The sequence below is a fragment of the Schistocerca piceifrons genome, chromosome 1 (assembly GCF_021461385.2).
Source record: "Schistocerca piceifrons isolate TAMUIC-IGC-003096 chromosome 1, iqSchPice1.1, whole genome shotgun sequence".
In the NCBI taxonomy this organism is placed as follows: domain Eukaryota; kingdom Metazoa; phylum Arthropoda; class Insecta; order Orthoptera; family Acrididae; genus Schistocerca; species Schistocerca piceifrons.
The window spans coordinates 512,875,674-512,901,647 of NC_060138.1; the positions used below are offsets into that span (position 1 = coordinate 512,875,674).

The window sequence follows — 25,974 nt, forward strand, 5'->3', positions numbered from 1 at the left end:
CTACACCGACTATTCCTCACGGGCTATACTTCTAAGTTCCTCATGTTGGTAGCTGTTCTTGATTAGAGTTCTGCAAATCTTTACTTCGTCTTTTTTTCTGAAGGAATTTCAGAAAATCGTGTTTAGTATCTCTGCTTTAGTGACACTGTCATCAATAAATAACCATTGATACAGCCCAGTGAAGGTACTGATTGCGTCTTGCCACTGGTTTACCTTGCACTCGACTAGAATTTCTTTGGGTTTTCTGCCATGTTTCAAGACAAAGTTTCGTTGTGAAAACCATTAAAGGCATCTCGCATTGAAGTCAGTTCTAAATTTAAAGCTGCAGTAAAACATCGCCTATCTTGAGAATTTTGCTTTCTTTTAAATTTGGCATGCTTTTTTCGTTGTTTTTTAGACAGCGTTCTGACCCATTTTGTGTACCAAGTCGGATCAGTATCACCTCTTATTCATTTATTTCTATATTTCTTACTTTCCATCGATACTATTTCTTTGAGTTTAAACCACATCTAGTCTACGCTTACATAGAGAGACTGTAAGGAGTGGAGAATGTCTCTTACAAAGGCGTCAAGCGAAATTTTATCTGCTTATTTAAAATAAGTGTATTTTGCGTTTGTTTTTGGTGGGTTCAGCTGTTACGATATTCAGTCCAACTATGACAACTTTGTGGTCACAGTTCCCTGTATCTGTCATGATGCTTCCTATCTGGTCAGGATTTTCTGTTGCGAAGAAGTGAGATCAGGTGTGTACAAGATAAACTACTTCCGACAGCAATAAACACTCTATCACCAACTGTCTCTAATCTATCCTTCCCGAACACCGTAAGGTCCTTTGTAAAGATTTCGGCTGAACTCATTTCTGGCTTTAGCCAACTTACCGTAACTATAGCAATTTGAGATTCAGTGCTTTCTTTTAGCGCTTGGAGCTCTGGTTCTTTTCGAACACAGCTTCGACAGTTTACTACTGCAGTACTGATTGTTACTATGTCTATCCTCGTCCTGTGCTCGTCCTGCACCCTTCGGAACTAAAGCCCTTGCTGCACTTTCTCGAGACCCTCTAACCTAAAAAACCACCCAGTCCCCTCCACACAGCCCTGCTACCTGTTTGGCCACTTTCCGCATGTAATGGACTCCTGATATATTTAGTTGAACCCGGAAATCCGCCATCCTATGGTGCAAGTTGAGGAATCTGCAACCTACATGGCAGAAGCATTTGAGCCTCTGATTCAGATTCTCCATTTGGCTCTGTACCAAAAGACCACAGTCGGTTCTATCGAATCTACTACAGGTGGTGACCCTCGCCTTCATTCACAAGCAAGACTGGCAGTCTTTAGCACTTCAGCAAGTCTCTTACAATCCAAAGCGACACGCATCGTTAGTATCAACATGAGCCACCACCTGCAGCTGGCTGCACCCTGTTCCCTCCCCGACAACCGGAAGCACCCGTTCCACATTTGGAACATTTGGAATGACTCCTCCTGCTATGCACACAAAGTGCACACTGGATTCCTTCTCCTCCCTCACAGCCATATCCCTAAGTGGCCCCATTACGCGTCTGACGCTGGAGCTCCCAACTGCCAGCAGTCTCACCCTCTGAATGATGCTGAGAGGCTTTCTCTGGAACAGGGCGATCGACTTCATTTGGCTCAGGGACTTCGTCAGCCACAGATAGTAGCTGAAACTTGTTCTTCAAGCGAACTGGGTACGCCACACCATGGGACGACCCCCCACTCGACCACAGGTGATAGCAGTACCTTAGGCGGCCACAGTAGTAGATTGATCAGGGAAGATGTGGCTCGTGCTGAGCGTCCCTCTGATCTCCCTGTCTGGCCCCCCACAGTGGTACCAATTTGCAACAGCCTCAAGATGCGAGACCGAAGCCAACACTGCCTGGAGCTGTGAGTGAAGGGTGATCAACTAGACTCTCATATTTAACACAGCAATCAATGCTCTTATCCATACTAAAGACGGCCTGATAAATACGCAGACTTCACGAAATATAGGAGTTGACGCTAATGAACACTGGACTCTAGAATGAGACCAACGATTAGAGAGATGGCACTGTGGTGTGTTTCAGCACTCCTTCGTAACTCCCGTGACATCATTGGTGGTGGTGAAGCCTAACGACACGTCTGCTGTGGACCTGGAACGTGCTGGAGGGAACCGAAGAGGTGAGTATCTTCATCTCAATCGCAAAGGTTTCGTAATAAACCACTCCCAAACTAACAACTTTCACAGCATCTTATGTTTGACATGGTGCCTCTTTTCCGCGTCATTTTAAAGAAGTAAAAGAAAAAATTGCCATTTGATGACAGATTTCATACTTTGGAATATCAAAGTAGTCTAGAGTGATTACTTACTTATCTTTCGAAAAACGTAACTCTGTTGTGACCATTTCAGGAACTTGCTCAACAAACCAGAGGTTCTTTTCGCTATTAGTGTGTTGCTAATTGGTGTACTCTCAACTATTCTTCTGATCAGAAAACAAGATTTCAGCAAACATTTACATCAACGCTTATGACCCTGTGCTCGTGCTTCCACTCTGTGAGATGTGCATGATATCTTAAAATAACGTTCAATGTTCTATAGAGAAAATTAAGTAATGACGAAACAGTCTATTCCACGAGATAGGACACGTAATACATAATTTTTGGTAGAAAGACGTGTAGCCATACTTTAGAGAACTCACTAACACACCTTATTATTTATTCGTTGAGTACAATGGCATATAAGTGCGGCCATGCTTTAGAGAACTTTCTAATACGCCGTACCGGTTATTCGTTTAGTAAAATGGTATGTATCTTTTAATTACAGGATACCCAGCGCGTTCAGCTCTCCGCCTTGGATACTCTTCTTCACGTAAGTCGTCTTTGGTACTGGTCCTGTAGCCTGTCTGATAAAATAATTTTGATTGTACACCTTCTACTTTCAATGTTTCCGCCACGGTAGCTGAGTGACCAGATTGACAGAATATCTTGCAAAGGGCGCGGATTCTAATCCTAGGTGGATCGGAGATTTTCTCCGCTCTGGGATTGGGTGTTGTGATATCTTCATCATCATGTCATCCTTATCGACACGCAAGTCGTCGAAGTGGCGTCGACTAAAATGACTTGCACTGGACGAACGGTCTACCCGACGGGGGTCCCTAGATAAATACACATTCATTGCTTTCGATGTTACTGTACACCTCGTTAAAAAGAAGTCCGCTTACAGCTGTTAAAACTGTTGTTTTATTGGTAAACAACCGGTTTCACGACCTGTAATCCCAGCATCAGAAGCAACGTACATGGAACAGGGAAATATACAATGTCTCAACTTTGTGGATTATTGAAATTAATAAAGATAATATCTTACCCACAATTTTAAAAGGTCATAGGTGCACCAATCGCTCCTAGTCAACGTATATTATTCAGTGAATATTAGCTACATTACATTGACAAACGAAGGGTGACCAAGACGTGATCCATTAATTTCGTTAATATTACTGGTGCGTGGATAATGTAGTTTCAGATCCTTGTTTTGAGATTTGCCACCATTTAAAAGAAGAAAATATATTGCATATTGATGGGACGCTAGAGAAAATTTTTAAAGGCCAATGGGCTATAAAATAGTAATTACTAAGGTGATTAACTGGGGCCAGTGCAACTGACGGTGTAGGTTGGCATAAAGAGGAACTTTCTTACAGGGGCGATGGGAGGGCACCACGTTTAACGAAGAGCGGAAGTGGCGCGCACGAGCGACTAAGACGGTCTAACAAGGTGAGCGCTGGGTCGCTCGCCGGCCTGAGTGGCCGTGCGGTTCTAGGCGCTACAGTCCGGAGCCGAGCGACCGCTACGGTCGCAGGTTCGAATCCTGCCTCGGACATGGATGTGTGTGATGTCCTTAGGTTAGTTAGGTTTAACTAGTTCTAAGTTATAGTGGACTAATGACCTCAGAAGTTGAGTCCCATAGTACTCAGAGCCATTTTTGATTATTCAACGTGAACTGTACATTCTGTTTTTTATATATAAAAATTGTACTTCCACTAACATGTTCTAAATATGGCTTTTTTTCTTTTTCATGAAGTATTTTTGTTGTGGCGTAGCAACACAGCCACGCCACGGAAGTAGCCGGAAGGCACGCGTTTAGCTCACGCAGGCAAGAAATAGGTCTGTAACAGGATACGTAATGGATGCTATAAAGAAAAGTACGTAGCTCCTAGAATACTTAACTTTAATCCATCCTTGGTACATCGCTATTGACGATATAACTGAGACTCCACAGATACATGCAATGTTGCTAATGGCGCCTTGCTAGGTCGTAGCCATTGACTTAGCTGAAGGCTATTGTAACTATCTGCTCTGCAAATGAGTGAGGCTCCGTCAGCGTGCATCGCTAGCTACGTCGTCCGTACAACTGGGGCGAGTGCTAGTAAGTCTCTCTAGACCTGCCGTGTGGTGGCGCTCGGTTTGCTATCACTGACAGTGGCGACACGCGGGTCCGACGTGTACTAATGGACCGCGGCCGATTTAAAGCTACCACCTAGCAAGTGTGGTATCTGGCGGTGATACCACAATTTTTATACTTTTTAATGAACTTGTCACTCTGTGTTCCGTTTCACGGAAGTGTGTTTTTAATGCAGATCGGGGATTATTTACATTATGGTGTTCTTGAAATATCTTGCGAAATGACCTACCAGTTTGTCCTACATACACTGAAGAGCCAAAGAAACCGGTAAACCTGCCTAACATTGTGTAGGGCCGCCGCGAGCACGTAGAAGTGCCGCAACACGACGTGGCATGGACTCGACTAACGTTTCAACTAGTGCTGGAGGTAACTGACACCATGAATCCTGCGGGGATGTTCATAAATCCGAAAGTGTACAAGGGATGGAGATCTCTGCTAAACCGCACGTTTACAAGTCATCCCAGATATGCTCAATAATGTTCATGTCTGGTGAGTTTGGTGGCCGCCGGAAGTATTCAAACTCAGAAGAGTGTTCCTGGAGCTATTCGGCAACAATTCAGGACGCATGGAGGTGTGTCGCATTGTCCTGCTGGAATTGTCCAAGTCTGTCGGAATGCACACTGGACATGAATGGATACAGGTGACCAGACAGGATGCTTACGTACGTGTCACCTGTCAGAGTCGTATTTAGAGGTATCAGCGGTCACATATCACTCCAACTGCACACGTCCCTCACCATTACAGATCTCCTACCAGCTTGAACAGTCCCCTATTGACATGCAGGGTTCGTGGATTCATGAGGTTGTCTCTATACCCGTACACGTCCTTCCACTGGATACAATTTGAAACAAGATTCGTCCGGCCATGCAACATGTTTCCAGTCATCAAGAGTCCAATGTCGATGTTGACGGTCCCCAAGCGTGGCGTAAAGCTTTGTGTCGTTCAGTCATCAAGGGTACCGAGTGGGCCTTCGGCTGCGAAAGCCCTTATCGATGATGTTTCGTTGAATGGTTCGCACGCTGTCACTTGTGGATGACCAAGTACTGACATCTGCAGCAATTTTTGGAAGGGTTCCACTTCCGTCGCGTTGAACGATTCTCTTCAGTCGTCGTTGGTCCCATTCTTGCAGGATCTTTTTCCGGCCGTAGCGATCTCGGAGATTTGATTTTTTACCGGATCGCTGATATTCACGGTGCACTCGTGAAATGGTCATGTGGGAAAATTATATCTCGTGCGGCAACTATAACACCATGTTCAAACTCATTTAAATCATGATAACCACCCATTGTAGCAGCAGTAAGCGATCTAACAACTGCGCCGGACACTTGGTATATAGGAGTTGCTGACCGCAGCGCCGTATTCTCCCTGTTTACATATTTCTATATTTGAACACGCATGACCATACCAGTTTCTTTGGGGCTTTAGTGTATTTCTTAGGACAATCATTGCATGTAATGCTGTATAAACCCGCCTCATTATATTTACCACAGCTTTTCCCTTCTGCCTGAGTTTTGCTACCTAGATCCGAGGTCGAAGCATTATAAGATCTGTCTCTGATCCGCCATGGGAAAGAGCATTTTTCTTTTTTAATATGTTTCAGGACACGAAACCAGTCGTATTTATCAGCTTTTAGTGGAAATCTTCTTAACATCATGCTGTTCAACAGCTTCAGATGCCCAGAATTTAAAATACAGCGGGCATCTATCTTCACAGCCATGTTGATTTATCATGCAAATGTTCCAAATCATGTCGGAGATAGTCAATGCAATTCAGACAAGAGGCTCTGAGTTGATTAATCTGTCAAATCTATCTGGTTCAGTTAAAACCCGACACAAGGAATCTTACTTTGTGGACAAAGCTATTATACCGATACAGCAAATTGCTATTGTAGGAAGCAAGTTATTTATTTGTGTTCTTCACCATCACAGACTATTGTGCGAATAGCTGAAACATGTCATACTTCCTCTAAATTATGCGTATAATGACGGTGTCTCATATCTATACCACCCCATTGGTGTCGCAAGTTTCTATTAGACGCCGATAGTGGTCGCACAGGATCTGGCGGACCCAATGGTGCGCGCCCACTGAGCCATGCCTCCAATGACTCTTGGATTCGTGTCATCTGCCGCCGCAGTTTAGGACGGCCAGCAGCAGCCACTCAGCCCTCTTGCACTTGGAGCCTCATGGCTATGACACCATCGTTTGTGTTTAGTACAGCGAGCCTCATCCTAGTTGCTATCATACGAAACAAACAAACAGTATCTGAACAGGCCGGACGCCGTATCATTCTCAAACCTTAGGCATCATCGGATGAGGGTACAGGGACGGAATGTGGGGTGGAGGGGGGGGGGGCACGTGGTCAGCACAACACTCATCCAGATGCTTTCATGACTGGTGCCGCTACTTCCAGTCACGTGGATGCTCAGTTGACTTCACAAGGACTGTGTGCAGCCCGCTTGCCAATAGCACTCGACAGACCCGGACAGTGCTAAACTTCGGTGATCTGACGGAAACACCTATCTACTTGAAAGTGGCCGCATTGGTACGCCTGTCTAACGTTAGTAATAATGTTACAGGTCTTTCACTTTTCCAGGTTTATTAAAGCGTGATTGTTGTGCACTGCTTCGTTCGGATCACACCGACTGTCACTGACGTGTCTCTATTTCTGTTCCGGCGAGAGGCGGGCGATTTACAAGCACTACTATAGTTACCTTTAGTCCCATAACCAAAATAAGTAGCCAACGATGTGGGCAGCACGATCGACGATATTTGCTGAAACAAGTTGGACAACTATTTTCGTTCGGGTGCGTAGCTTGATGAGTTCTCAGAAGTCAAACTACGACTAGAGAACGACCGTTCGGCTGCACGTGAAGATCCGCAGCTCCGTCCTCATGCCTGTCGCCTTTAGTGCTTAGGGAAGGGAAGTTCCCGGGGACCGGCATGTTTACCGAAGCGCTTCGGCTTTCCTGATACGCTTACAAGGCGTGACTGCCGTCGCCCCAACGGTGAGGCGGATACTACGGACTGAGCGTTCGAACCACTTTCTGTTCCTCGTGCGAATTCTAATGCCTGAGCAATTCTAACCAACTCTTCTAAGGAAAAATCAGGATGTCCTAAGGCCTGTGGAAACGTCCTTACCTGGGTTAACATAGAACCCTAATAATTGAGTCTGTATACAATTTTTGACATATTTCCTCGGAGCATAGAAATTCACATCGACAACAAAGATCCTGAAGGTCTGCGCCACAGTCCTCATACGATTCCGACTGCGTTTACATCGCTGGTAAAATTCTAACGTAGCACACACTACTTGGGATTGATAAACCCAATGATCCAATAAAATTGTAAGAAGTTCAGCTAAAGACATATGAGGATTCTTCGTGGGCACAGCTTATGAAGCACCCCAAACACACCGTGCAAAGGCCGCGAAAGAAAAAATGTGATCTCTCAATGTGTGAATAGGATAGGTTACCTTGTAAGCAGCAAAGTGCTGGCTGAGACGACGTAAATATGTTTACCAGTCGTTAACGCCGTCTACAAACGATGGTATCACCGCTTCTGCCGAAGGTTTATCATTTCTGATAAACAACGCTGTCGTTTGCTGCTGAAGTAAGGCAGGTGCTGTCGATGTTGTTGCTGCTGTTGTAGGAACCACTATATCGTAAAACTCGGATCCATTTCTCCTGATTTATCGGTGCACTGTGAGTTCGCTAATTCTCGTCGCCACTGTAGTGCGTTGTAATTACGAACACAATTTATTAAATGTACTACACACAAAGTACTGAGTGGCACAAAACGAGAAATAGTTGTTAGAGAGTATTTGTCTACTGTAGTTTAATTGCATACCCTAAATTATTCTCCTTCTTATAGTCTTGTATTGTAGCTCTGAAAATTCTGTGGCTCACTCACTGATGTCTCAGTTCATATTTCTGTATGGAAGAAATAACATTGCAAAAGCATTTGTTGATCGTAATGACATATTAGGCAAATTCTGGACGTATCGGTGTGGTTCAAAATGGCTCTGAGCACTATGGGACTTAACATCTATGGTCATCAGTCCCCTAGAACTTAGAACTACTTAAACCTAGCTAACCTAAGGACAGCACACAACACCCAGCCATCACGAGGCAGAGAAAATCCCTGACCCCGCCGGGAATCGAACCCGGGAACCCCGGCGTGGGAAGCGAGAACGCTACCGCACGACCACGAGATGCGGGCAATATCGGTGTGGTGAGGCGCGTTTTCGACAGAGCATATGGTCCAAGAACAGCAGTATCTGGAATGACCATTTCTCGTAGAGTTTACAGTATGGAACTGACGTCAGAATGTGCTGACAATATTTATGAATCCTTTGATACAGATTTAGTGTGATGTTTTCCCTGTCGTTTCAACAGCCTGATGAACTGTTTTGAAAAGATCAGATTGCTATGAGATTCCAGAAAGGGCCAGTCAGGAACGACCAGCCTCAGTTATAAACCTGGAGCTTGTGAACGAGTGCAAGCCTTATTCAGTGAGGAGCCCACTGAATCAACAAGACATGCAGCACAATAGCTAAAGATAACAAGACGGTCTCTCCAGAAGTTAATGAAAGAGAAATTTAACTTTATTCCTCACAAAATTCAATGATGTCAACTTTTGCAGGACAGGTATCTGGAATGACGATATTCTTTTCAAAATGAGATGATTGAAACCTTTCAAAAAGCAATCATGGGTGGTTTAGTGGTGAGGCACACTCACCTCTGTGGGTACGTCAACAAACAGAGCTGACCCCACTAGTTTACTGAGAGTCTAAGCTGCTGCTACACCTCATCAACAGAAGGCTATTGACTGGAGCGCAATCAGTGCACAGTGATTTATTGTGCACAAATCTAGTGACGGACCTGTCAAACTGGTCAAATAGAAACAAATGCTGGAACATGAATTTGTATTTGTGCCGGCTGCACAACATGGCTGAATGCTCCGACACTACTGGCTTACGCAGTGTGGTATCATGTATCGACACCACACCAGGGGCGTCAAAGCTGGCAAAGGAATTGCAAGTTTCCGTCCGACGCCGACAGGGTTCTCGCGGGGTCCGGTGGACTCAGAAGTGTGCGCCTGGCGAGCCATGCCTCCAGCCGCTCTGTACCACGAGCCTCTGTACCTCTGGCGCCGCATTTAGGAAGGCCGGCGGCAGCCACACAGCCCACTCGCACTTGGAACCCCTTCGCTACATGACGCTACGCAGCTCCGTCTGGTCGCGGTTCCGACTCCAGCATTCGTGCTTTAGTACAGAGAGCCTCATCCTTGCTCCTGTTGAATGAGCTGGACTCCGTTTCTTGCTGCATTATTTGTAACGAGTCTTTGTATCGAGCAAATCTTCTGTTTGCTCTGGTAACTTGTCCGCTTATAGTTTCTGCTCCTGTCCAGCTGTCCTGTAATGACAGTTTCAGCACTACACTCTGTAGCCCACCTCTGCTTACTGCTGTGTTGTGCACAACATGCAGGATGGAGTACGTCCACATCATATTGTGGACGTCTTCGATTTCAGGAGATCTCCATAATTTACATCGTTTCCCTGTAGGATTCACCGGAGATGGTGCGGAATGACCACCTTACAGGTCCGATCTCGAAGCGTGTGATTAGTTCTAATGTGGTTATCTGGAGGACAGAGTCCTCAAAGTTGCATCTGAAAAACTACAAGGGTCTTTTTACTACAATTTTTAGAGTGATCCATGAAGTCTAAAATAATCAACATCATCAAGGAATTCAGTCACGGCTCTACACAATCCTGAAGAAGGAAAGCACTTTGGAAGCTTTACGTATTAAATTTCAGGTTGTCTGCTATGCCGTGCCGGCCGGAGTGGCCGAGCGGTTGTAGGCGCTTCAGTCTGGAACCGCCCGACCGATACGGTCACGGGTTCGAATCCTGCCTCGGGCATGGATGTGTGTGACGTCCTTAGGTTAGTTAGGTTTAAGTAGTTCTAAGTTCCAGGGGACTGATGACCACAGCAGTTAAGTCCCATAGTGCTCAGAGCCATTTGAACCATTTTGCTATGGCGTAAATACGAAAACAAGAATTAATTTGTAGTCAGAAAAAACATTCCTATTTTTGCGCCACTGTATACTCACATGGTTAAACTAAGTTTATGAAGGGTTGACCTGACAGAAAGAGAACACAGCCCGCCGAAACAAAATCCACGGAAGTCCAGAAACGTAGCCAGTTGTACACGTAGAATAACAGGCCGATGTACGAATGTTTCCGTAGACACGGACCGAGTAAAAGCGACCGCTCCAGCAGACGATCACAGTTAGGGATCACGAGGTCCCGCCACGTAATATGACTTGGGGTCCATGAGTGTGACGTATGTGATAGCGCCGCTTACGGTGAACTGACGTTGACTGTGGCGTCGCCTGTAGCGAGGGACGGGGCTGACGGGGATGTCATGGTCGATCTCCGACCTCTGCGGTAGTCTCATATCGATGGGTGACAAAAAACAATTAAGCTCTAAGCCCGCTTAAATTAACATGGCACCACAATTCCATTCAGTGGATTTTATCGATTACACAGATGTATTTAAAGTGGCTGCAGTCCATTACAGGAGATTAGCGCCTGGGTTCCCTTGTGCTATGTTCCAAGAATAATAAAATAAGTCGAAACAATAATTCACCATATGTGCTTTATTGGTAAATATCGCTCACACATTCACAGAAATCACGATTCGCACGATAAAAAAGTGTCAGCCATAATGTTTCATAGTTACCAACTTAATTTTCCCAGATATTCATAAAAATTACATCAGTGATAGGTCACGCGATCCACACTAATAACATCCTACAATGAACTGCTGTGTCTTTAAAAAATGTACATATAGGCGTGTCGAGCCAGCCGTTGTGGCCGGACGGTTCTAGGCACTTCAGTCCGGAGCCGAGCTGCTGCTACTGTCGCAGGTTCGAATACTGCCTCGGGCATGGATGTGCGTGATGTCCTTAGGTTAATTAGGTTTTTTTAAGTGTAGGGGACTGATGATCTCAAATGTTAAGTCCCATAGTGCTCAGAGCCATATAGACGTGTCTCTCCCCACCAGAGTACAGGATGTAAGGTCACTCAAACGATGTATAGGAATGAACTTCATAGTAAAAAATAAGCTCACTCGTGACAAGCAATACTTTGATTTATAATACTCTTAACACAAAAAAGATTGCCATTTGCAAATTATAGCTGTTGGAATGTGTACAAAAGTAGTAACAACAATTCTTGAGACGTCTGGTTGTGCCATCTTAGCAAAATAAACAAAGTAATTTTTACAAAATTTTAAGTGACTGTAAAATGTTGGGCATCACCTTAAAGCATTTGTCATGCTAATTCCAAAACTGGTCTTCAGATTTCATGCAACGATCATATTTCCAAAATTATGGATAACAAACTATTGAAATTAACATGTCCAAATATTTTTTTTATATTGATTCTTCTGATGCTTTTGCAATCCAGTTGTAGGTATTAAACACGATCTGTTGTCCTGTAACTTAAGTTTTATATATTAGAAAACATCATTTATTTGGATTTTGATATTTCACTGAGGAGCCTTTGGCCCTACGTGATACAGTTTTGTTATAAGTCAAAAGAGAAGGTTCCCGACGATACCTATTATCGTACTGTGATCTTTAGTTGTTATTTGTTATAGATCCTAAGTTATGGTATATGAGGTAATGGATTTACCTGCTTACAACGTTCGAAATATAGATTTGTTAAAGAGATCTGAAAAAACAATTCCGCGTTTGTTTGTTATCCACGGAAGCTGCAGTCAGCAATGTTGCGTCTTGCATATAACAAAAATACAATTTCCGCAGTATCAAGTTAGGTTCGAATCAAAGAGTATGCCGCAACGTGTTGCAAACGACTTTGCTCCCATAATCGATCACTTCCATTATATCTCAAGCTGCAATAATTCCATACCGCTGTCGGAGTCGATTATAGCAGTAAAGTCATCAGAAAGACTATTCTGATATTGTGATTTCTCGTGGAAGCAAGACTTAAGAAAAAGTAACATATATTAATAGGTCTTGTCCATCTGGAAAAAGAGTAGGACAATGTAAAATGCGGCAAGACGTTTGAAATTCTCAGAAAAGAGAAATAAACTGTACTCCACACCACATGTACGAACACCAAGAGGGAAAAATATAAATGGAAGACGAAGAACGAAGTGCTCGGGTAAAAAAAAAAAGTAAGACAAGTGTGCAGTCTTTCATTCCTACTATTCAATATATGCATCGAAGTAACAATGACGGAAATAAAAGTAAGATTCCGTAGTTGGCTTAAAATTAAGGGTGTGAGGATATCAATGACAAGATTCACTGATGGAGTTGATTATCCTCCTTCAAGCTGAAGAACAATTATGGAGCGTGTTGAAAGGAATGAGCAGTCTGATGAGTACGGAATGACTGTTGGAAAAAAGGAAAAGAAGAGAATCATTGCGTTTGCGATGTGGCGCTTTTAAAGGATGTTGAAAATTAGATGGACAGATTAGAACTAAGGAGGTTTAGCACCGAATCGGTGAGGAAAGGAGAATATGGAGAATATTGAGAAGAAGATGGTGAGAGGATATGTTTTAAGACGTCAGTGAATAACTTCCATGGTACCAGACGAAACTGTAGATGGTAAATACTACAGGTGAATGCGTAGATTGGAGTACATTAAAAAAATAACTGTCGATCCTTTGTCTAGGGATGGCGTCCTTGACTAATAATCGAAACGTTCTCGGTTCCTGGTTCGAACCTTGCCACTGCTTGCATTTAGAATAAATGGGAAAAATAGAAGAGGGAGTAGAAGAAAGGTTTGTGGAAGAGCATGGGATTGGTAGTAGGAATGAGAGAGGAGAGAGACTAATTGAGTTCTGCAATAAATATCCGTTAGTAATTAATAGGGGATACTCTGTACAAGAATCAAATGAGGAGGTATACTTGGGAAAATCCGGGATATACTAGAAAGTTCCTGTTAGATTACATCATGATCAGGTAGAGATTCCAAAATCAGATATTGAACTGGAAGGCGTACCCAGGAAAAGATGTAGACTCAGATCAGTGATGAAGAACAGACTAAATTTTAAGAGACCAGTAGGGAAGAATCAATGAGCAAAGAAGAGGGGTACGAAAGTATCAAGGAATGAGGAAATACGCTTGAAGTTCCCTAAGGAACAGCTCAGTAAGCATTTTGATTCAAGAAGAATGGAGGTATCTAAAAACGGCAATCACAGAAGTTGAAATTAAAAACGTTGGTACTGTTGGAAGAAAACGTGGATAGTAGAAGAGATATTGCAGCTGATCGATGAAAGAAGGAAGTAAAAAAATGTGCAGGAAAATTCAGGTGTCCAAAAATACAAGTCAATTAAGAGCGAAATAAACAGGAAATACTGGGAAGCTAAATGTGTAGAAATCCAAAAAGGAATGATTGTCAGGACTGACTCAGCATGCAGATAAGTAAAAACAGCCTACGAAGAAATTAATAGTAAGAACGAGCCCATTAACAGTTCAGTAGGAATTCCAAGAGAGCGGGTAGGTGGAAACAGTACACTGAAGACCTCTCTGAGGGTGCGTTCATGCGCCTTTCTTCCACTCCTTCCCTTACAACCGCATTCCAATACCCATGACTATTAGATTTCATCTCCCTTTACGTCTTCTATCTTCATTTTCTGCTTTCGACGTCGGCATATATACCGGCATATATACCTGAACTATTGTTGTCGTTGTTGGATTGCTGTAGAATCTGATGGGAATAACCCTATCACTGAACAGTTCAAAGTAACTCTCTGTTCTACCTTCCTATTAATAACGAATCCTACTTTGGTTCTACTGCTTTCTGCTGCTGTTAAATATTATCCTGTCTTCTTTCTATTTCACTTCACTGACGTTCAATATATCGAGATTGAGCCATAGCATTCCCCTTTTCAGATTTTTTAGCTTCCTCACTCATAGAATGCTACACTTTCGTTGATTATTCAGTCTTTATCTCACCTCCCCATTGGCCTCCCCTCCCGGAGATCCGAATGAGGGACAAGTCCGGAAACTTTTGCCAATGCTGATATCATCAGGATACTTTTCAATTACAGGCCAGATGTCCTGTGGAAACATATTAAGCGCGGGGAAGTCATAGGTAACAGGAGAAATACTCGTATTTCAGTTGATCGACGAAAGAAGGAAGAAAGTAATCCCAGGAAAATTCAGGAATACATAAATACAAATGACTTAGGAATGAAATGAACAGGAAGTCGAGGGAAGCTAAGGCGAAATGCCTGTACGAAAAATGCGATGAAACTGAAAAAGGAACGATTGTCGGAAGGACTAACTCAGCTTAAGGAAAAGTCAAGAAATCCTTCATGAATTCCATTGTTAAATGCAGAGAAGAGAGGAGACAGGTGGAGGGCTGCTGTGAGGGGGAAGACTTGTCTGATGGCGTGATGAAATAAGAAGAAACAGGAGTCGACGGGGAAGAGAGAAGAGGATCCAGTACCAGAATAATAATTTTTAAAAAAGATTTGGAAGACTTAAAATATAACAAGATCGGAAGGATAGATGACTTCCGTCGGAAGTTCTAAAATCATTTGGGGGCGGAAGGGGGGGGGGATGCGGGGAGTATAGACAAAATGAATATTCACGTTGGTGTGTTAGTTGTATGAGACTAAAGATATGCCATCAGACTTTAGGAAAAAAAAAACATTATCCACATAATTCTTAAGATTGAAAGATCCGACAAGTGCAAGCTTAACAGTTCATGCAGATAAGTTACTGACAACAATAATATACGGTAAAATGGAAAAGGAAATTGATCTGTTAGATGCCTGTCACTTTGGCTTTAGGAGAGGTAAGGCACGAGAGAAGCAACACTGAAGAAAAATAAAGACACGTTCGTAGGATTTGTCGACATGGAAAAACGTTGGACAATGTAAAATGACGCAAAGTGTCCGGAACTCTGAGGAAAATAGGGGTAAGCTACAGGAAAAGACGGGTAACGTACAATATGTACAAGAGCCAAGAGAGAACAATGAGAGTGGAAGATCAATAAAGAAGTGCACGGATTAAAATGAGTGTAAGGCTGGAATGTAGTCTTCGCCTTACTGTTCAGTGTATACATCGAAGAAGCAGTTGGCCGGCCGGTGTGGACGAGCGGTTCTAGGCGCTTCAGTCTGAAACTGCGCGACCGCTACGGTCGCAGGTTCGAATCCTGCCTCGGGCATGGATGTGTGTGATGTCCTTAGGTTAGTTAGGTTTAAGTAGTTCTAAGTCCTAGGGGACTGATGACCTCAGAAGTTAAGTCCCATAGTACTCAGAGCCATTTGAACCATTTTTGAAGAAGCAGTGACGGAAATGAAAGATTCAAGAATGCGATTAAAATTCAAGGTGAAAGGATATCAATGACACGATTCGTTGATCACACTGGTATTCTCAGTGAAAGTGAACAATAATTATAGGATGTGTTGAACAGAATGAATACTCTAATGAGTAGAGAATAAGGATTGAGTGTAAGTGATGACAGACGAAAGTAATTAGAAATGGCAGAAATGAGAAATTGGTGATCACGAAGTAGATGAAGTTACGGAGTTCTGCTACCTAGGCAACAAAATAACCCATGACGGACGTAAAAAAGACTGCATTAAAAAATGGCTCTGGTAAAGAGATGTCTTCTAGTATTAAACATAGGCCTTAATTTGAGGGAGAAATTTCTGAGAATGTACGTTTCGAGAACTGCATAGTATGGTGGAGAAACATGGACTGTGGGAATACCAGAAGAGGCGCGAAGCGTAGCGAAGCATTTGAAATGCGGTGCTTCGTAAGAATATTGAAAATTAAGTGGAATGGTGAGATATGGAATGAGGAGGTTCTCCGCAGAATCGGCGAGGAAAGGAATGTATGGGAAACACTGACACGAAATCATTGTTAACACATCAGGGAATAACTTCCAAGGTACAAGAGGGTAAAAACTCTGGAGTAAGACGGAGATTGGAACATATGCAGCAAACAATTGAGGATGTAGACTTCAACTGCTACTCTGACGTGAAGAAGTTGACTCAGGAGAGGAAGTTGTGACTGGCCGCAACAAACCAGTCAAGACTGAAGTAGTCAGTGATGATTTCTTCTGGGACATTTACCTAACACCATACGATTTAGCTAAAACCTTACGGTTTTATCAGCTTTGCAGACTGACAGTTGAGTTTGATGCACTCCTAAGTTTTTTACTTGGTTTTCGAAATTACATTGCGTGGGAAATGTGTAACGATTTTATTGCCTAATTCAGTATACACCTGCACTTTTAGCATTCATTCGATACGCTTCACTGTGTTTATGTTTCAGTGTATGCATTGAGGAGCCGCCCACGTACTCGCCGACCTTCGCACCAACAGTATATTCCTCAAAGTAAGTTGCACACGTATTTATTTTAATTAACTTAAATTAAATGTAACTCCACAGACTAAGTATCGAGTGACTTAGGGAACTGTACTGCGCTAGAGTCCACAAAATGAATATAACACCATAATTTTTGAAAGGAATTTAGGAGGGTTAGAGAATGAGGAAAGATAGATCACAAGCCACTTAGCATCCAAGTTCTCAAGCCCATGCAAGCGCATTTAAAAATGTCAAAACTAGAAAAACTGTTGCACCGCGACAATAAATCTCTGCATCAACATGGCATAATCTTTGTGAAGTGATTCGAAAGCCCTATTGGCAGTCAGTTCCATTGCTTAGGAGAACAGACAGGATGCCATTTCCTTTTCCTCTTTCCCCCATTCACCACCAAGAGCTCGCTGGTCAGTCCTTGAGGTGGAGAGTATACGAGGAATTCATCCATCAGAACAGATCAATGCAGAATAGTTGAAAATTATCGTCCATATAGAGGAAGTCAGGGGCGATTTTACTCCCGAGAGGCCTCCATGTGGTTGCAGTACCTCATCTCTGTACTGTGCTGGTACTATCCACTGACCATTGTGTAGTACATGCGCCACAAGTATACCTTGTTTTATCACAGTGTTTCCTATTCAGCGTGTTATTTTGCTGTCAAATGTTAGGGTGTGCCACATTTTCTTGTTGTTTGAGGTTTCTATACCTATTGTGCCTTGTGTGTTGTCTATTGTGTGGTTGTTTCTGGTGTGTTGTGTCGTGACACTGCTGTGTTTGTTTGGTGTCACCTGTGTTTTTATTTTATGGTTTAGTCCGTCAGCAATATTTACTTTTAACCATTTTGTGTGGGAGTCTATCCGACTGTGTTTAGTTCTTGCGTGTAGCCATCATTGCCAGTTGGAATTCCGTTCAGTCCGTGTAGGAGGTATCTCTGGCTGGCCTGCTTGTGAGCTGTTAGGTGGTTTTCTCTGTTGAGAATAACTGCACTGCATATTGGTACTTCGAAAACAAAATCTTTGAACGAATTATGAATCCAAAATGGTACAAAATAATACATTTGTACCACTATGTTGACGAGATAATTTTCTTGACAGAAGGAACATGTGACCAGATACTGCAGTTACACACAGACATCAATACGTCTCATCCAAAAATTCAGTTCACACTTGAAACTGAAAAAGACAAACTAAATTTCCTAGACATAGTAACAGAAAGCAAAAACCAAAAACGCCACTTCTCAGTATACAGGAAACCTAAATCAACCAGTACAGATATTCACAACAGGGCAATCTACCTGACAACCCACAAGCAGGTCAGCCTCAGATACCTCCTACTCAGACTGAACCGAATTCCAGTGGATACAGACAGCTACACACAAGAACTAAACATAATGAGTCAGATTGCCACTGAAAATGTTTAAACACTGCTGACACGCCAAACCATAAAATAAAAACACAACTGACACTGAACAAACACAACAGTGTCACGACACATCACACCAACAGTAACCATGCAACAGAGAACAAACACGGCACACGAGACGAAGAAACCACAGAAACCAAGAAACATGGCACACCCTGACGTTTGTCAACAAAATAACACACAGAATAAGAAACACCGTGAGGAAACAAGATTTACATGTGGCATATCAAACAAACACTCCGCAGAAAAGATTAAAAATATCCAACAGCCCAAAAAATGCAGGCGTAAGAGAGCTTATCTGGGAACACTGTGATTCAGTGTACATCGGACAAGCATGCAGAAATTTCACGATTACTCACTCAGAACTTCTAAGAGCAATGGAAAGTGGCAGCGCACATTCCACATTTGCAGATCACATCATTAAAAACAACCTCACCCCAGTGGCAGAGAAACAGACCTCCAAAATGTAAAACACATTAATCATTTGTACCATTTTTTAACAACAGAAGAAAATTACGCCATCCAAAAAGCTAGTGCATAGAGCAAAAAAATTTATCAATGACCAAACAATACTATGTAACAAAAGACGATTCAACACTCTAAAAGATCGCCAAGGACAAAAATAAGTGGTTCAAACGGCTCTGAGCACTATGGGACTTAACATCTGTGGTCATCAGTCCCATAGAACTTAGAACTACTTAAACCTAACTAACCTAAGAACATCACAAACATCAATACCCAAGGCAGGATTCGAACCTGCGACCGTAGCGGCCATGCGGTTCCAGACTGAAGCGCCTAGAACCGCACGGCCACACCGGCCGGCGGACTAAAATAAAACAGACACACACACACACACACACACACACACACACACACAGACAGAAGCGCACGCGCGCATTCAGATTGATAACTGATCGATATGTGTGGGAATCTAGAAAAAGAAGTGAACATTTTTTCGAGCAAATTTCCATCCAGTGTCTAAGGAAGCATAAATTGTGTCTCAATTTACTGGAATTAGCAGGAAATTCCAAGAACCACGGGGAGACAACACAGAGTTGTAGATTCGAGATAGAGAGCCTTTAAGAGTACTTTAGGCTATCAGTTTCTCATCTTTGCATAGACTACTTGATTAGCCAGCTCAAAGACAAGTTTTTAAACCGGAAGGGGATCCAAAAAAACTTAGAAACATTGTTATCGGAAAAGCTTACGAACTGCTGTTGATGCTCTAGTAAATCAGTGGCCTACTGATGTTGATGCATCACCAGAGACTTCCTTCAGTGAAACAAAGATTTAGAGAAGAAATTCCCTTAACCAAGGAGATATTCACTTATTTTACTTTATTATATCTTTAAATAGGTAAAATGAAATTATTTTTCCCTAGGCCCATAAGACCCTGAAACGTATCTGCAGAACGCCAATAGCTACAGCAACACCTGAACGTTCGTTCTCATCATTGTGGTATTTGAAGACTTACTTAGGCAGCACAGCGGGAGTTAAATGATTAAACGGACTGGTTATGTATATTCACAAAAAGCTAGATATAAAAATTGATGAAGTACTGCATGAATGGTGTAAGAAGCCTCTTCCCCCTCTTTTGTAAGTGCCATTTCGCCATTGTTTGTGAAATAAAATCATTATAGCGTTTGTGGATATATTACTTTAGTTCTGATTATTACATATTACCAATTCCTCAGATACCCGCTCCCGAAAAACTCGTGCTTTCACCCCTTACAATACCCACAGATCCTGTATTGTTTAATCGCCATGCTATTTGTGTGATATGACTGCACTGTTCAGCCGTGGGGACGCTGCTACTATTGTTTTTGGACTAATGCGAGAGTGGGGACTGCAGGCATAACCCGTATCAATACATTATTACACTGAGTAAACAAAAATGCAGGCACCATACGCTTCAAACACGGTAGGCGGTTACCACTGAAACAACCGGTTTTCAGTTATATAATTTTTTCCATGTCTTTTTAACCTTGCAGTTAAAACCGCTCAAAATAACCAGTTTCTGAAATAAACTATTTCCAGTTTTTTGTTCACATTAATTCCTGTGTAAACGCAGAAATCGATCAAACATTGTAAAAAAAAACAAAAAGACTCACTCAGTTTCAAAACAAATAGATTCAAAATATTAAGTTAAATAGCCGAATAAAATAAAACTTTGTCTGTCCACTGGTCACTGATTTTCTCGAAATGTGGTACATGGTTGAATGCTACAAGGAGTCATCACTATTCCGCTATTGATGTCAAATTTTTTGAAACTCTGCTCGGAAATCATGTCGTCATCGGGGATCATACGACTGTTTGGGCAATACGTATAGTCGGTGCTAAAGGGTGAAGAATGAGGATGAAGAACTCTATTTTTCGTAACTACACTACTGGCCATTAAAATTGCTACATCACGAAGATGAGGTGCTACAGACGTGAAATTTAACCGAAAGGAAGAAGATGCTGTGATATGCAAATGATTAGCTTTTCAGAGCATTCAGACAAGATTGGCGCCGGTGGCGACACCTACAATGTGCTGACATGAGGAAAGTTTCCAACCAATTTCTCATACACAAACAGCAGTTGACCGGTGTTACCTGGTGAAACGTTGTGATGCCTCGTGTAAGGAGGAGAAATGCGTACCATCACGTTTCCAGCTTTGATAAAGGTCGGATTGTAGCCTACCGCGATTGCGGTTTAATGTATCGCGACATTGCTGCTCGCGTTGGTCGAGATCCAATGACTGTTAGCAGAATATGGAATCGGTGGGTTCTGGAGAGTAATACGGAACGCCGTGTTGGATCCCAACGGCCTCGTATCACTAGCAGTCGAGATGACAGGCATCTTATCCGCATGGCTGTAACGGATCGTGCAGCCACGTCTCGATCCCTGAGTCAACAGATGGGGACGTTTGCAAGACAACAACCATCTGCACGAACAGTTCGACGACGTTTGCAGTAGCACGGATTATCAGCCCGGAGACCACGGCTGCGGTTACCCTTGACGCTGCATCACAGACAGGAGCGCCTGCGATGGTGTACTCAACGACGAACCAGGGTGCATGAATGGCAAAACGTCATTTTTTCGGATGAATCCAGGTTCTGTTTACAGCGTCATGATGGTCGCATCCGTGTTTGGCGTCATCGCGGTGAACGCACATTGGAAGCGTGTATTCGTCATCACCAACTGGCGTAAAACCCGGCGTGATGGTATGTGGTGCCATTGGTTACACGTCTCGGTCACCTCTTGTTCGCATTGACGGCACTTTGAACAGTGGACGCTACATTTCAGATGTGTTACGACCCGTGGCTCTACCCTTCATTCGATCCCTGCGAAACCCTACATTTCAGCAGGATAATGCACGACCGCATGTTGCAGATCCTGTACGGGCCTTTATGGGTACAGAAAGTGGTCGACTGCTGCCCTGGCCAGCACATTCTCCAGATCTCTCACCAATTGAAAACGTCTGGTCAATGGCTGCCGAGCAACTGGCTCGTCACAATACGCCAATCACTACTCTTGATGAACTGTGGTATCGTGTTGAAGCTGCATGATCAACTGTACCTGTACACGCCATCCAAACTCTGTTTGACTCAATGCCCAGGCGTATCAAGGCCGCTATTACGACCAGAGGTGGTTGTTCTGGGTACTGATTTCTCAGTATATATGCACCCAAACTGGCCTGTAGTGTAATTTGTCCGTTTTCAACGACTACAAGGATATAAAGGCGTGTTATGTAGACACAGGCAGATCAGCTACTTTCTATTTTCATTCTGTTACGTGCGAGAAACTACGGGGGCAAGTCTCGCACACTGCACATACACGCGTACATTAAGTCACGGAACATGGCAACAAGGACTTTACTGCCTCAGCAATGCTGTAGCATTCTTCTTATGTCATGTGTTGGTTGCTCGTTTCTGCCGGAATTCTTAGTCAAATAGCACTGACCGCTTTGCCCATTTTATATGACAACGCAATATTTGAAACAAATGGAAATTCTATTAATAAAAATTATGTTTAAAAAAAAACGAAATATTTTACCACTGCATCTATGACTGATCAGTATTTCGTTTTTTTTTTTGCTCGGTAATCAGTAAAAAATAAAATACCCAGCTGGTATAACCTAGAAGAAACAAAAACTGAAAAATATCGGTTATTCAGAGTTAAAATACCGAAATCGGGTTTAACCAGCTGGTTCCTCGCCCCCCCCCCCCGCCCCCGCCCCCCTTTCGCCTTCTACCTTACTTAAAAGCCGTAGGAAGACATGTATTACTTTTTACTGAGTACCGTGTACAGTCGTAAATTCTGTAATAAATGCAACGTCTTCCGATCAGCTGGATCAGACAACGCCCCTCTCGTGCTTACTCTCCTCATCACTTTTTTCAAGTCCTACTTTTATTAAAAATTTTCAAGTTCCCGCCCACTTAACGCATCATGGTACCAGTGTTTCTATGTTGTAACCTGTGCACACGCTTTCGTGCAGTCTTTTACGTGAATTTATGGCGTTTCGTTTCATTCCCTTCGAAGTTATCAACGAAAGACCGTTAATATATATTGCGTATAATTTGTTGGGTTATGTTTCAAATCAATTCCATTGGATGCATTCTTCAGCATTAGGTAGATAATCGTCGAATCAAAAAAGTGTTTTTCGAAAAAATCTGTGCACAGTGGACACAGGTATTATTGTCTTCATTTTTCAACCAATAAAATGTATTTTCTTTGTGAGGATGAACGCTCGTGGCTGTTCAAGGTAGATGATCAGGGAATGGCGGTGGGAAGTGAAAGTAAGACTGGGACGTAAGAGAAAAGGACTAAGAAATTTTGGTAACGTGTTGGAACTTCAACGATTTTGATTTTCCATCGGTGGTGACCAGTTTCAGTTATGATAACCACCATCTGACCACAATTAATATTATTTTGGCGTTTATCTGGTAATAAATAGGCAACCAGTCGCTTTTTTTACGATTTATTCAGCCATGAACATGTTTTCGAGCCACTGCAGGTTCATCTTCAGATGGAGGGGTTACAGAAACATTATCTTGTGGACCAAGTGTAGCTAGATGCAGTGCTGATGCTGCTGGCGGAAATGACGGAAATTCAGTAATCGGTGAGGAAACATTTACGAATCAGAAAGTTTTTATGTTTTAGGTGCTTACAGTGCACTGCCTTGTCGTATTCACATCAGATCGCTCTTATAACGTGCATTATTAAGCTTCGTACACAAATAAACACAGTATGTAGGTACTCTTGGTTTTAAATTGGCTCACAGGATGTAAACATTGGATGTTTTTACAAAGAATATGGATATGACAGATACTGCACTTTAATACATAATAGTCTTTGGCCAGAGTTGCATTTTATTATGATACTAATATTACGAGTATAGATTTTACATTTCAGTAAATGTTGCTAACTGCATACAAAAGGTAAATAGCTAGAGGTGAATATTTAATACATAATTAAAAACGTTTTGTAAGTTACGGAGTACCATAGTCGTTGCACACCAAGAAGAACAAGATTTATGCAAGACGATGAATTATTATCATTTTTGTGGTGTTTTTGGTGCCAAGAAACCCTGGAAATTCTGGAAGAAAAGGTTTTGCGTTGACTCAGTCTGTTCATTCAGGATTTTTTGTGGTGATTTTAATTTGTGGATGAAAATTTCTAATTGTTCAAGCAGGTTCATCTGTAGTCTTTCTCAGGGGACAGAAAGACTGTTATTGATATCATCAACAGTGTTCATGATGAGCAACATGTGATGCAAAACGGGACTTACTTAATTTTTTGAGTCGAAGGGCATCAATATGTTCTTTGTAGCTGGTTGCAAAATTTCTTCCTGCGTGGCCTGTGTAGAAGGAAGAAGAAACTCACGTGCTCCTGTTCTTGGCAGGGTGTGGGTATGGCAAATGCCCGGTGGACGTCATCTGCCAGCGTGTGTAGTGCCAACAGTAAAATTCGGAAGCGGTAGTGTTATGGTATGGTCGTGTTTTTCGTGGAGGGGTCTTGCACCACTTGTTGTTTTTCGTGCCACTATCACAGCAAAGGCCTACATTGTTGTTTTAAGCACCTTCTTGCTTTCCACTGTTGAAGACTAATTCGGGGATGGCCATTGCATCTTTCAACACGATCGAGCACCTGTTCATAATGCACGGCCTGTGGCGGAGTGATTACACGACAATAACATCCCTGTAATGGAATGGCCTGCACAGTGTCCTGACCTGAATCCTATAGAACACCTTTGGGATGTTTTGGAACGCCTACTTCGTGCCAGGCCTCACCGACCGACATCGATATCTCTCCTCAGTGCAGCACTACGTGAAGAAAGAGCTGCCATTCCCCAAGAAACCTTCTAGCACCTGATGGAACGTATGCCTGGAATCGTGGAAGCTCTCATCAAGGGTAACTGTGGGCCAACACGATTCTGAATTCCAGCATAACTGATGGAGGGTGCCACGAACTTGTGAGTCATTTTCAGCCAGGTGTCTGTATACTTTTGATCACATAGTGTACAGTGTGGAAGCTACTGCAAGTTATAATGAAAATTAAATGCTTGTAGTTAGTGTATACTGCCATGTTGAAAGAAAAAAGAAATTCTTCTCAGTATTCGATGAAATAAGCAAAACCCGAAGTACCAACTGATGGAAGGCGGTAGTTTATATTGGAAAATATGGATGTGTATTTCTGAAGTTGGGGATGTACAGTGAATTATGAAAGAGAGAATTATTTGTATGCTAATAATGATGTCATAAACTTGGTATTTTCCGCCCATAAGTGTCCTCAGTCAGTTGTGAAGGGTCAGATTTACTTAAATTCGGTATGAATTTGATAGTCGTTGAAGATTCACCTAATAATAGTTACGTTATGCTGAAGGCATTACAAAATATGAGACCTGTTAACGTGAATAACAGATGTATTGTTGTTATGGTATTCAGTGGTTTGTTGCAGCTTTCAGCGTGAAACGTCCCCTTAGAAAAATTAATGAATTACTGTGCTGATAAACCTCTTACATTATTTGATTTTCAAACAGCTGAGCAGAACTGAACGTACTCAGACATTTCGATCTTTACTTATTCTGATCAACACTAAACTGACAGCCAATATTTTTAGCGCAACGCAATCTGACTATCAATAATCCCTACAAGAGAATGGCCCTGACTAACATTAACCTATACGTTTCACAAATCACTTACCTCACAAAAATCTTCGTTACTCGAACTACTGCAATACAGCGAGCGCCACTACTGCTAGCTAAATAAAAGATTCAAACTACTGAAGGCGCTAACTACTGATAGGCATAGTTAACAAATGAAAGATTTGAATAGAGATCAAACAATGTATTTACCTTAATAGTGTTCAAAAGTCATAATATATATATCAGTCCATGATATCCAATATTACAAATTTACTCTTTCTGATGGACACACGTCCAGATCGTCCGCTCTCAAAATTCCGCCATCTCTCTCACCACAGCCACCACTGCTGGCGGCTCACCTCCAACTGCGCAACGTTACGCGCTGTTAACAGCCAACTGCCCAACACTACAATAGCATATACTCCAACAATGCAAACCAACCACAGCCATCACACAGCACAGTCAGTGATTTTCATATAGAGGTCTACGTGGCGTTACCAACATAAAAACCTAAACAGCCTACTTACAAGCGCTACTCTGTCACGTACAAACAGAATAGACGAGAAAAGGAACACACGGAAAACACCGACAGGAAGAAGCAATAAGAAG

At 42.6% G+C, this 25,974-nt stretch overlaps 1 protein-coding gene across 2 annotated transcripts in view; it reads left to right on the plus strand.

Annotated features, from left to right (window-relative positions):
- Positions 1-25,974, plus strand: part of LOC124797501 (inter-alpha-trypsin inhibitor heavy chain H4-like) — a 134,588-nt gene that overhangs the window by 67,572 nt on the left and 41,042 nt on the right. For both annotated transcript variants that reach the window (XM_047260791.1, XM_047260792.1), the window contains exons 11-13: positions 2,077-2,170; positions 2,814-2,858; positions 16,770-16,832. In XM_047260791.1, the coding sequence (XP_047116747.1) occupies positions 2,077-2,170; positions 2,814-2,858; positions 16,770-16,832 (202 nt within the window). The remainder of the gene's footprint in view (positions 1-2,076; positions 2,171-2,813; positions 2,859-16,769; positions 16,833-25,974) is intronic.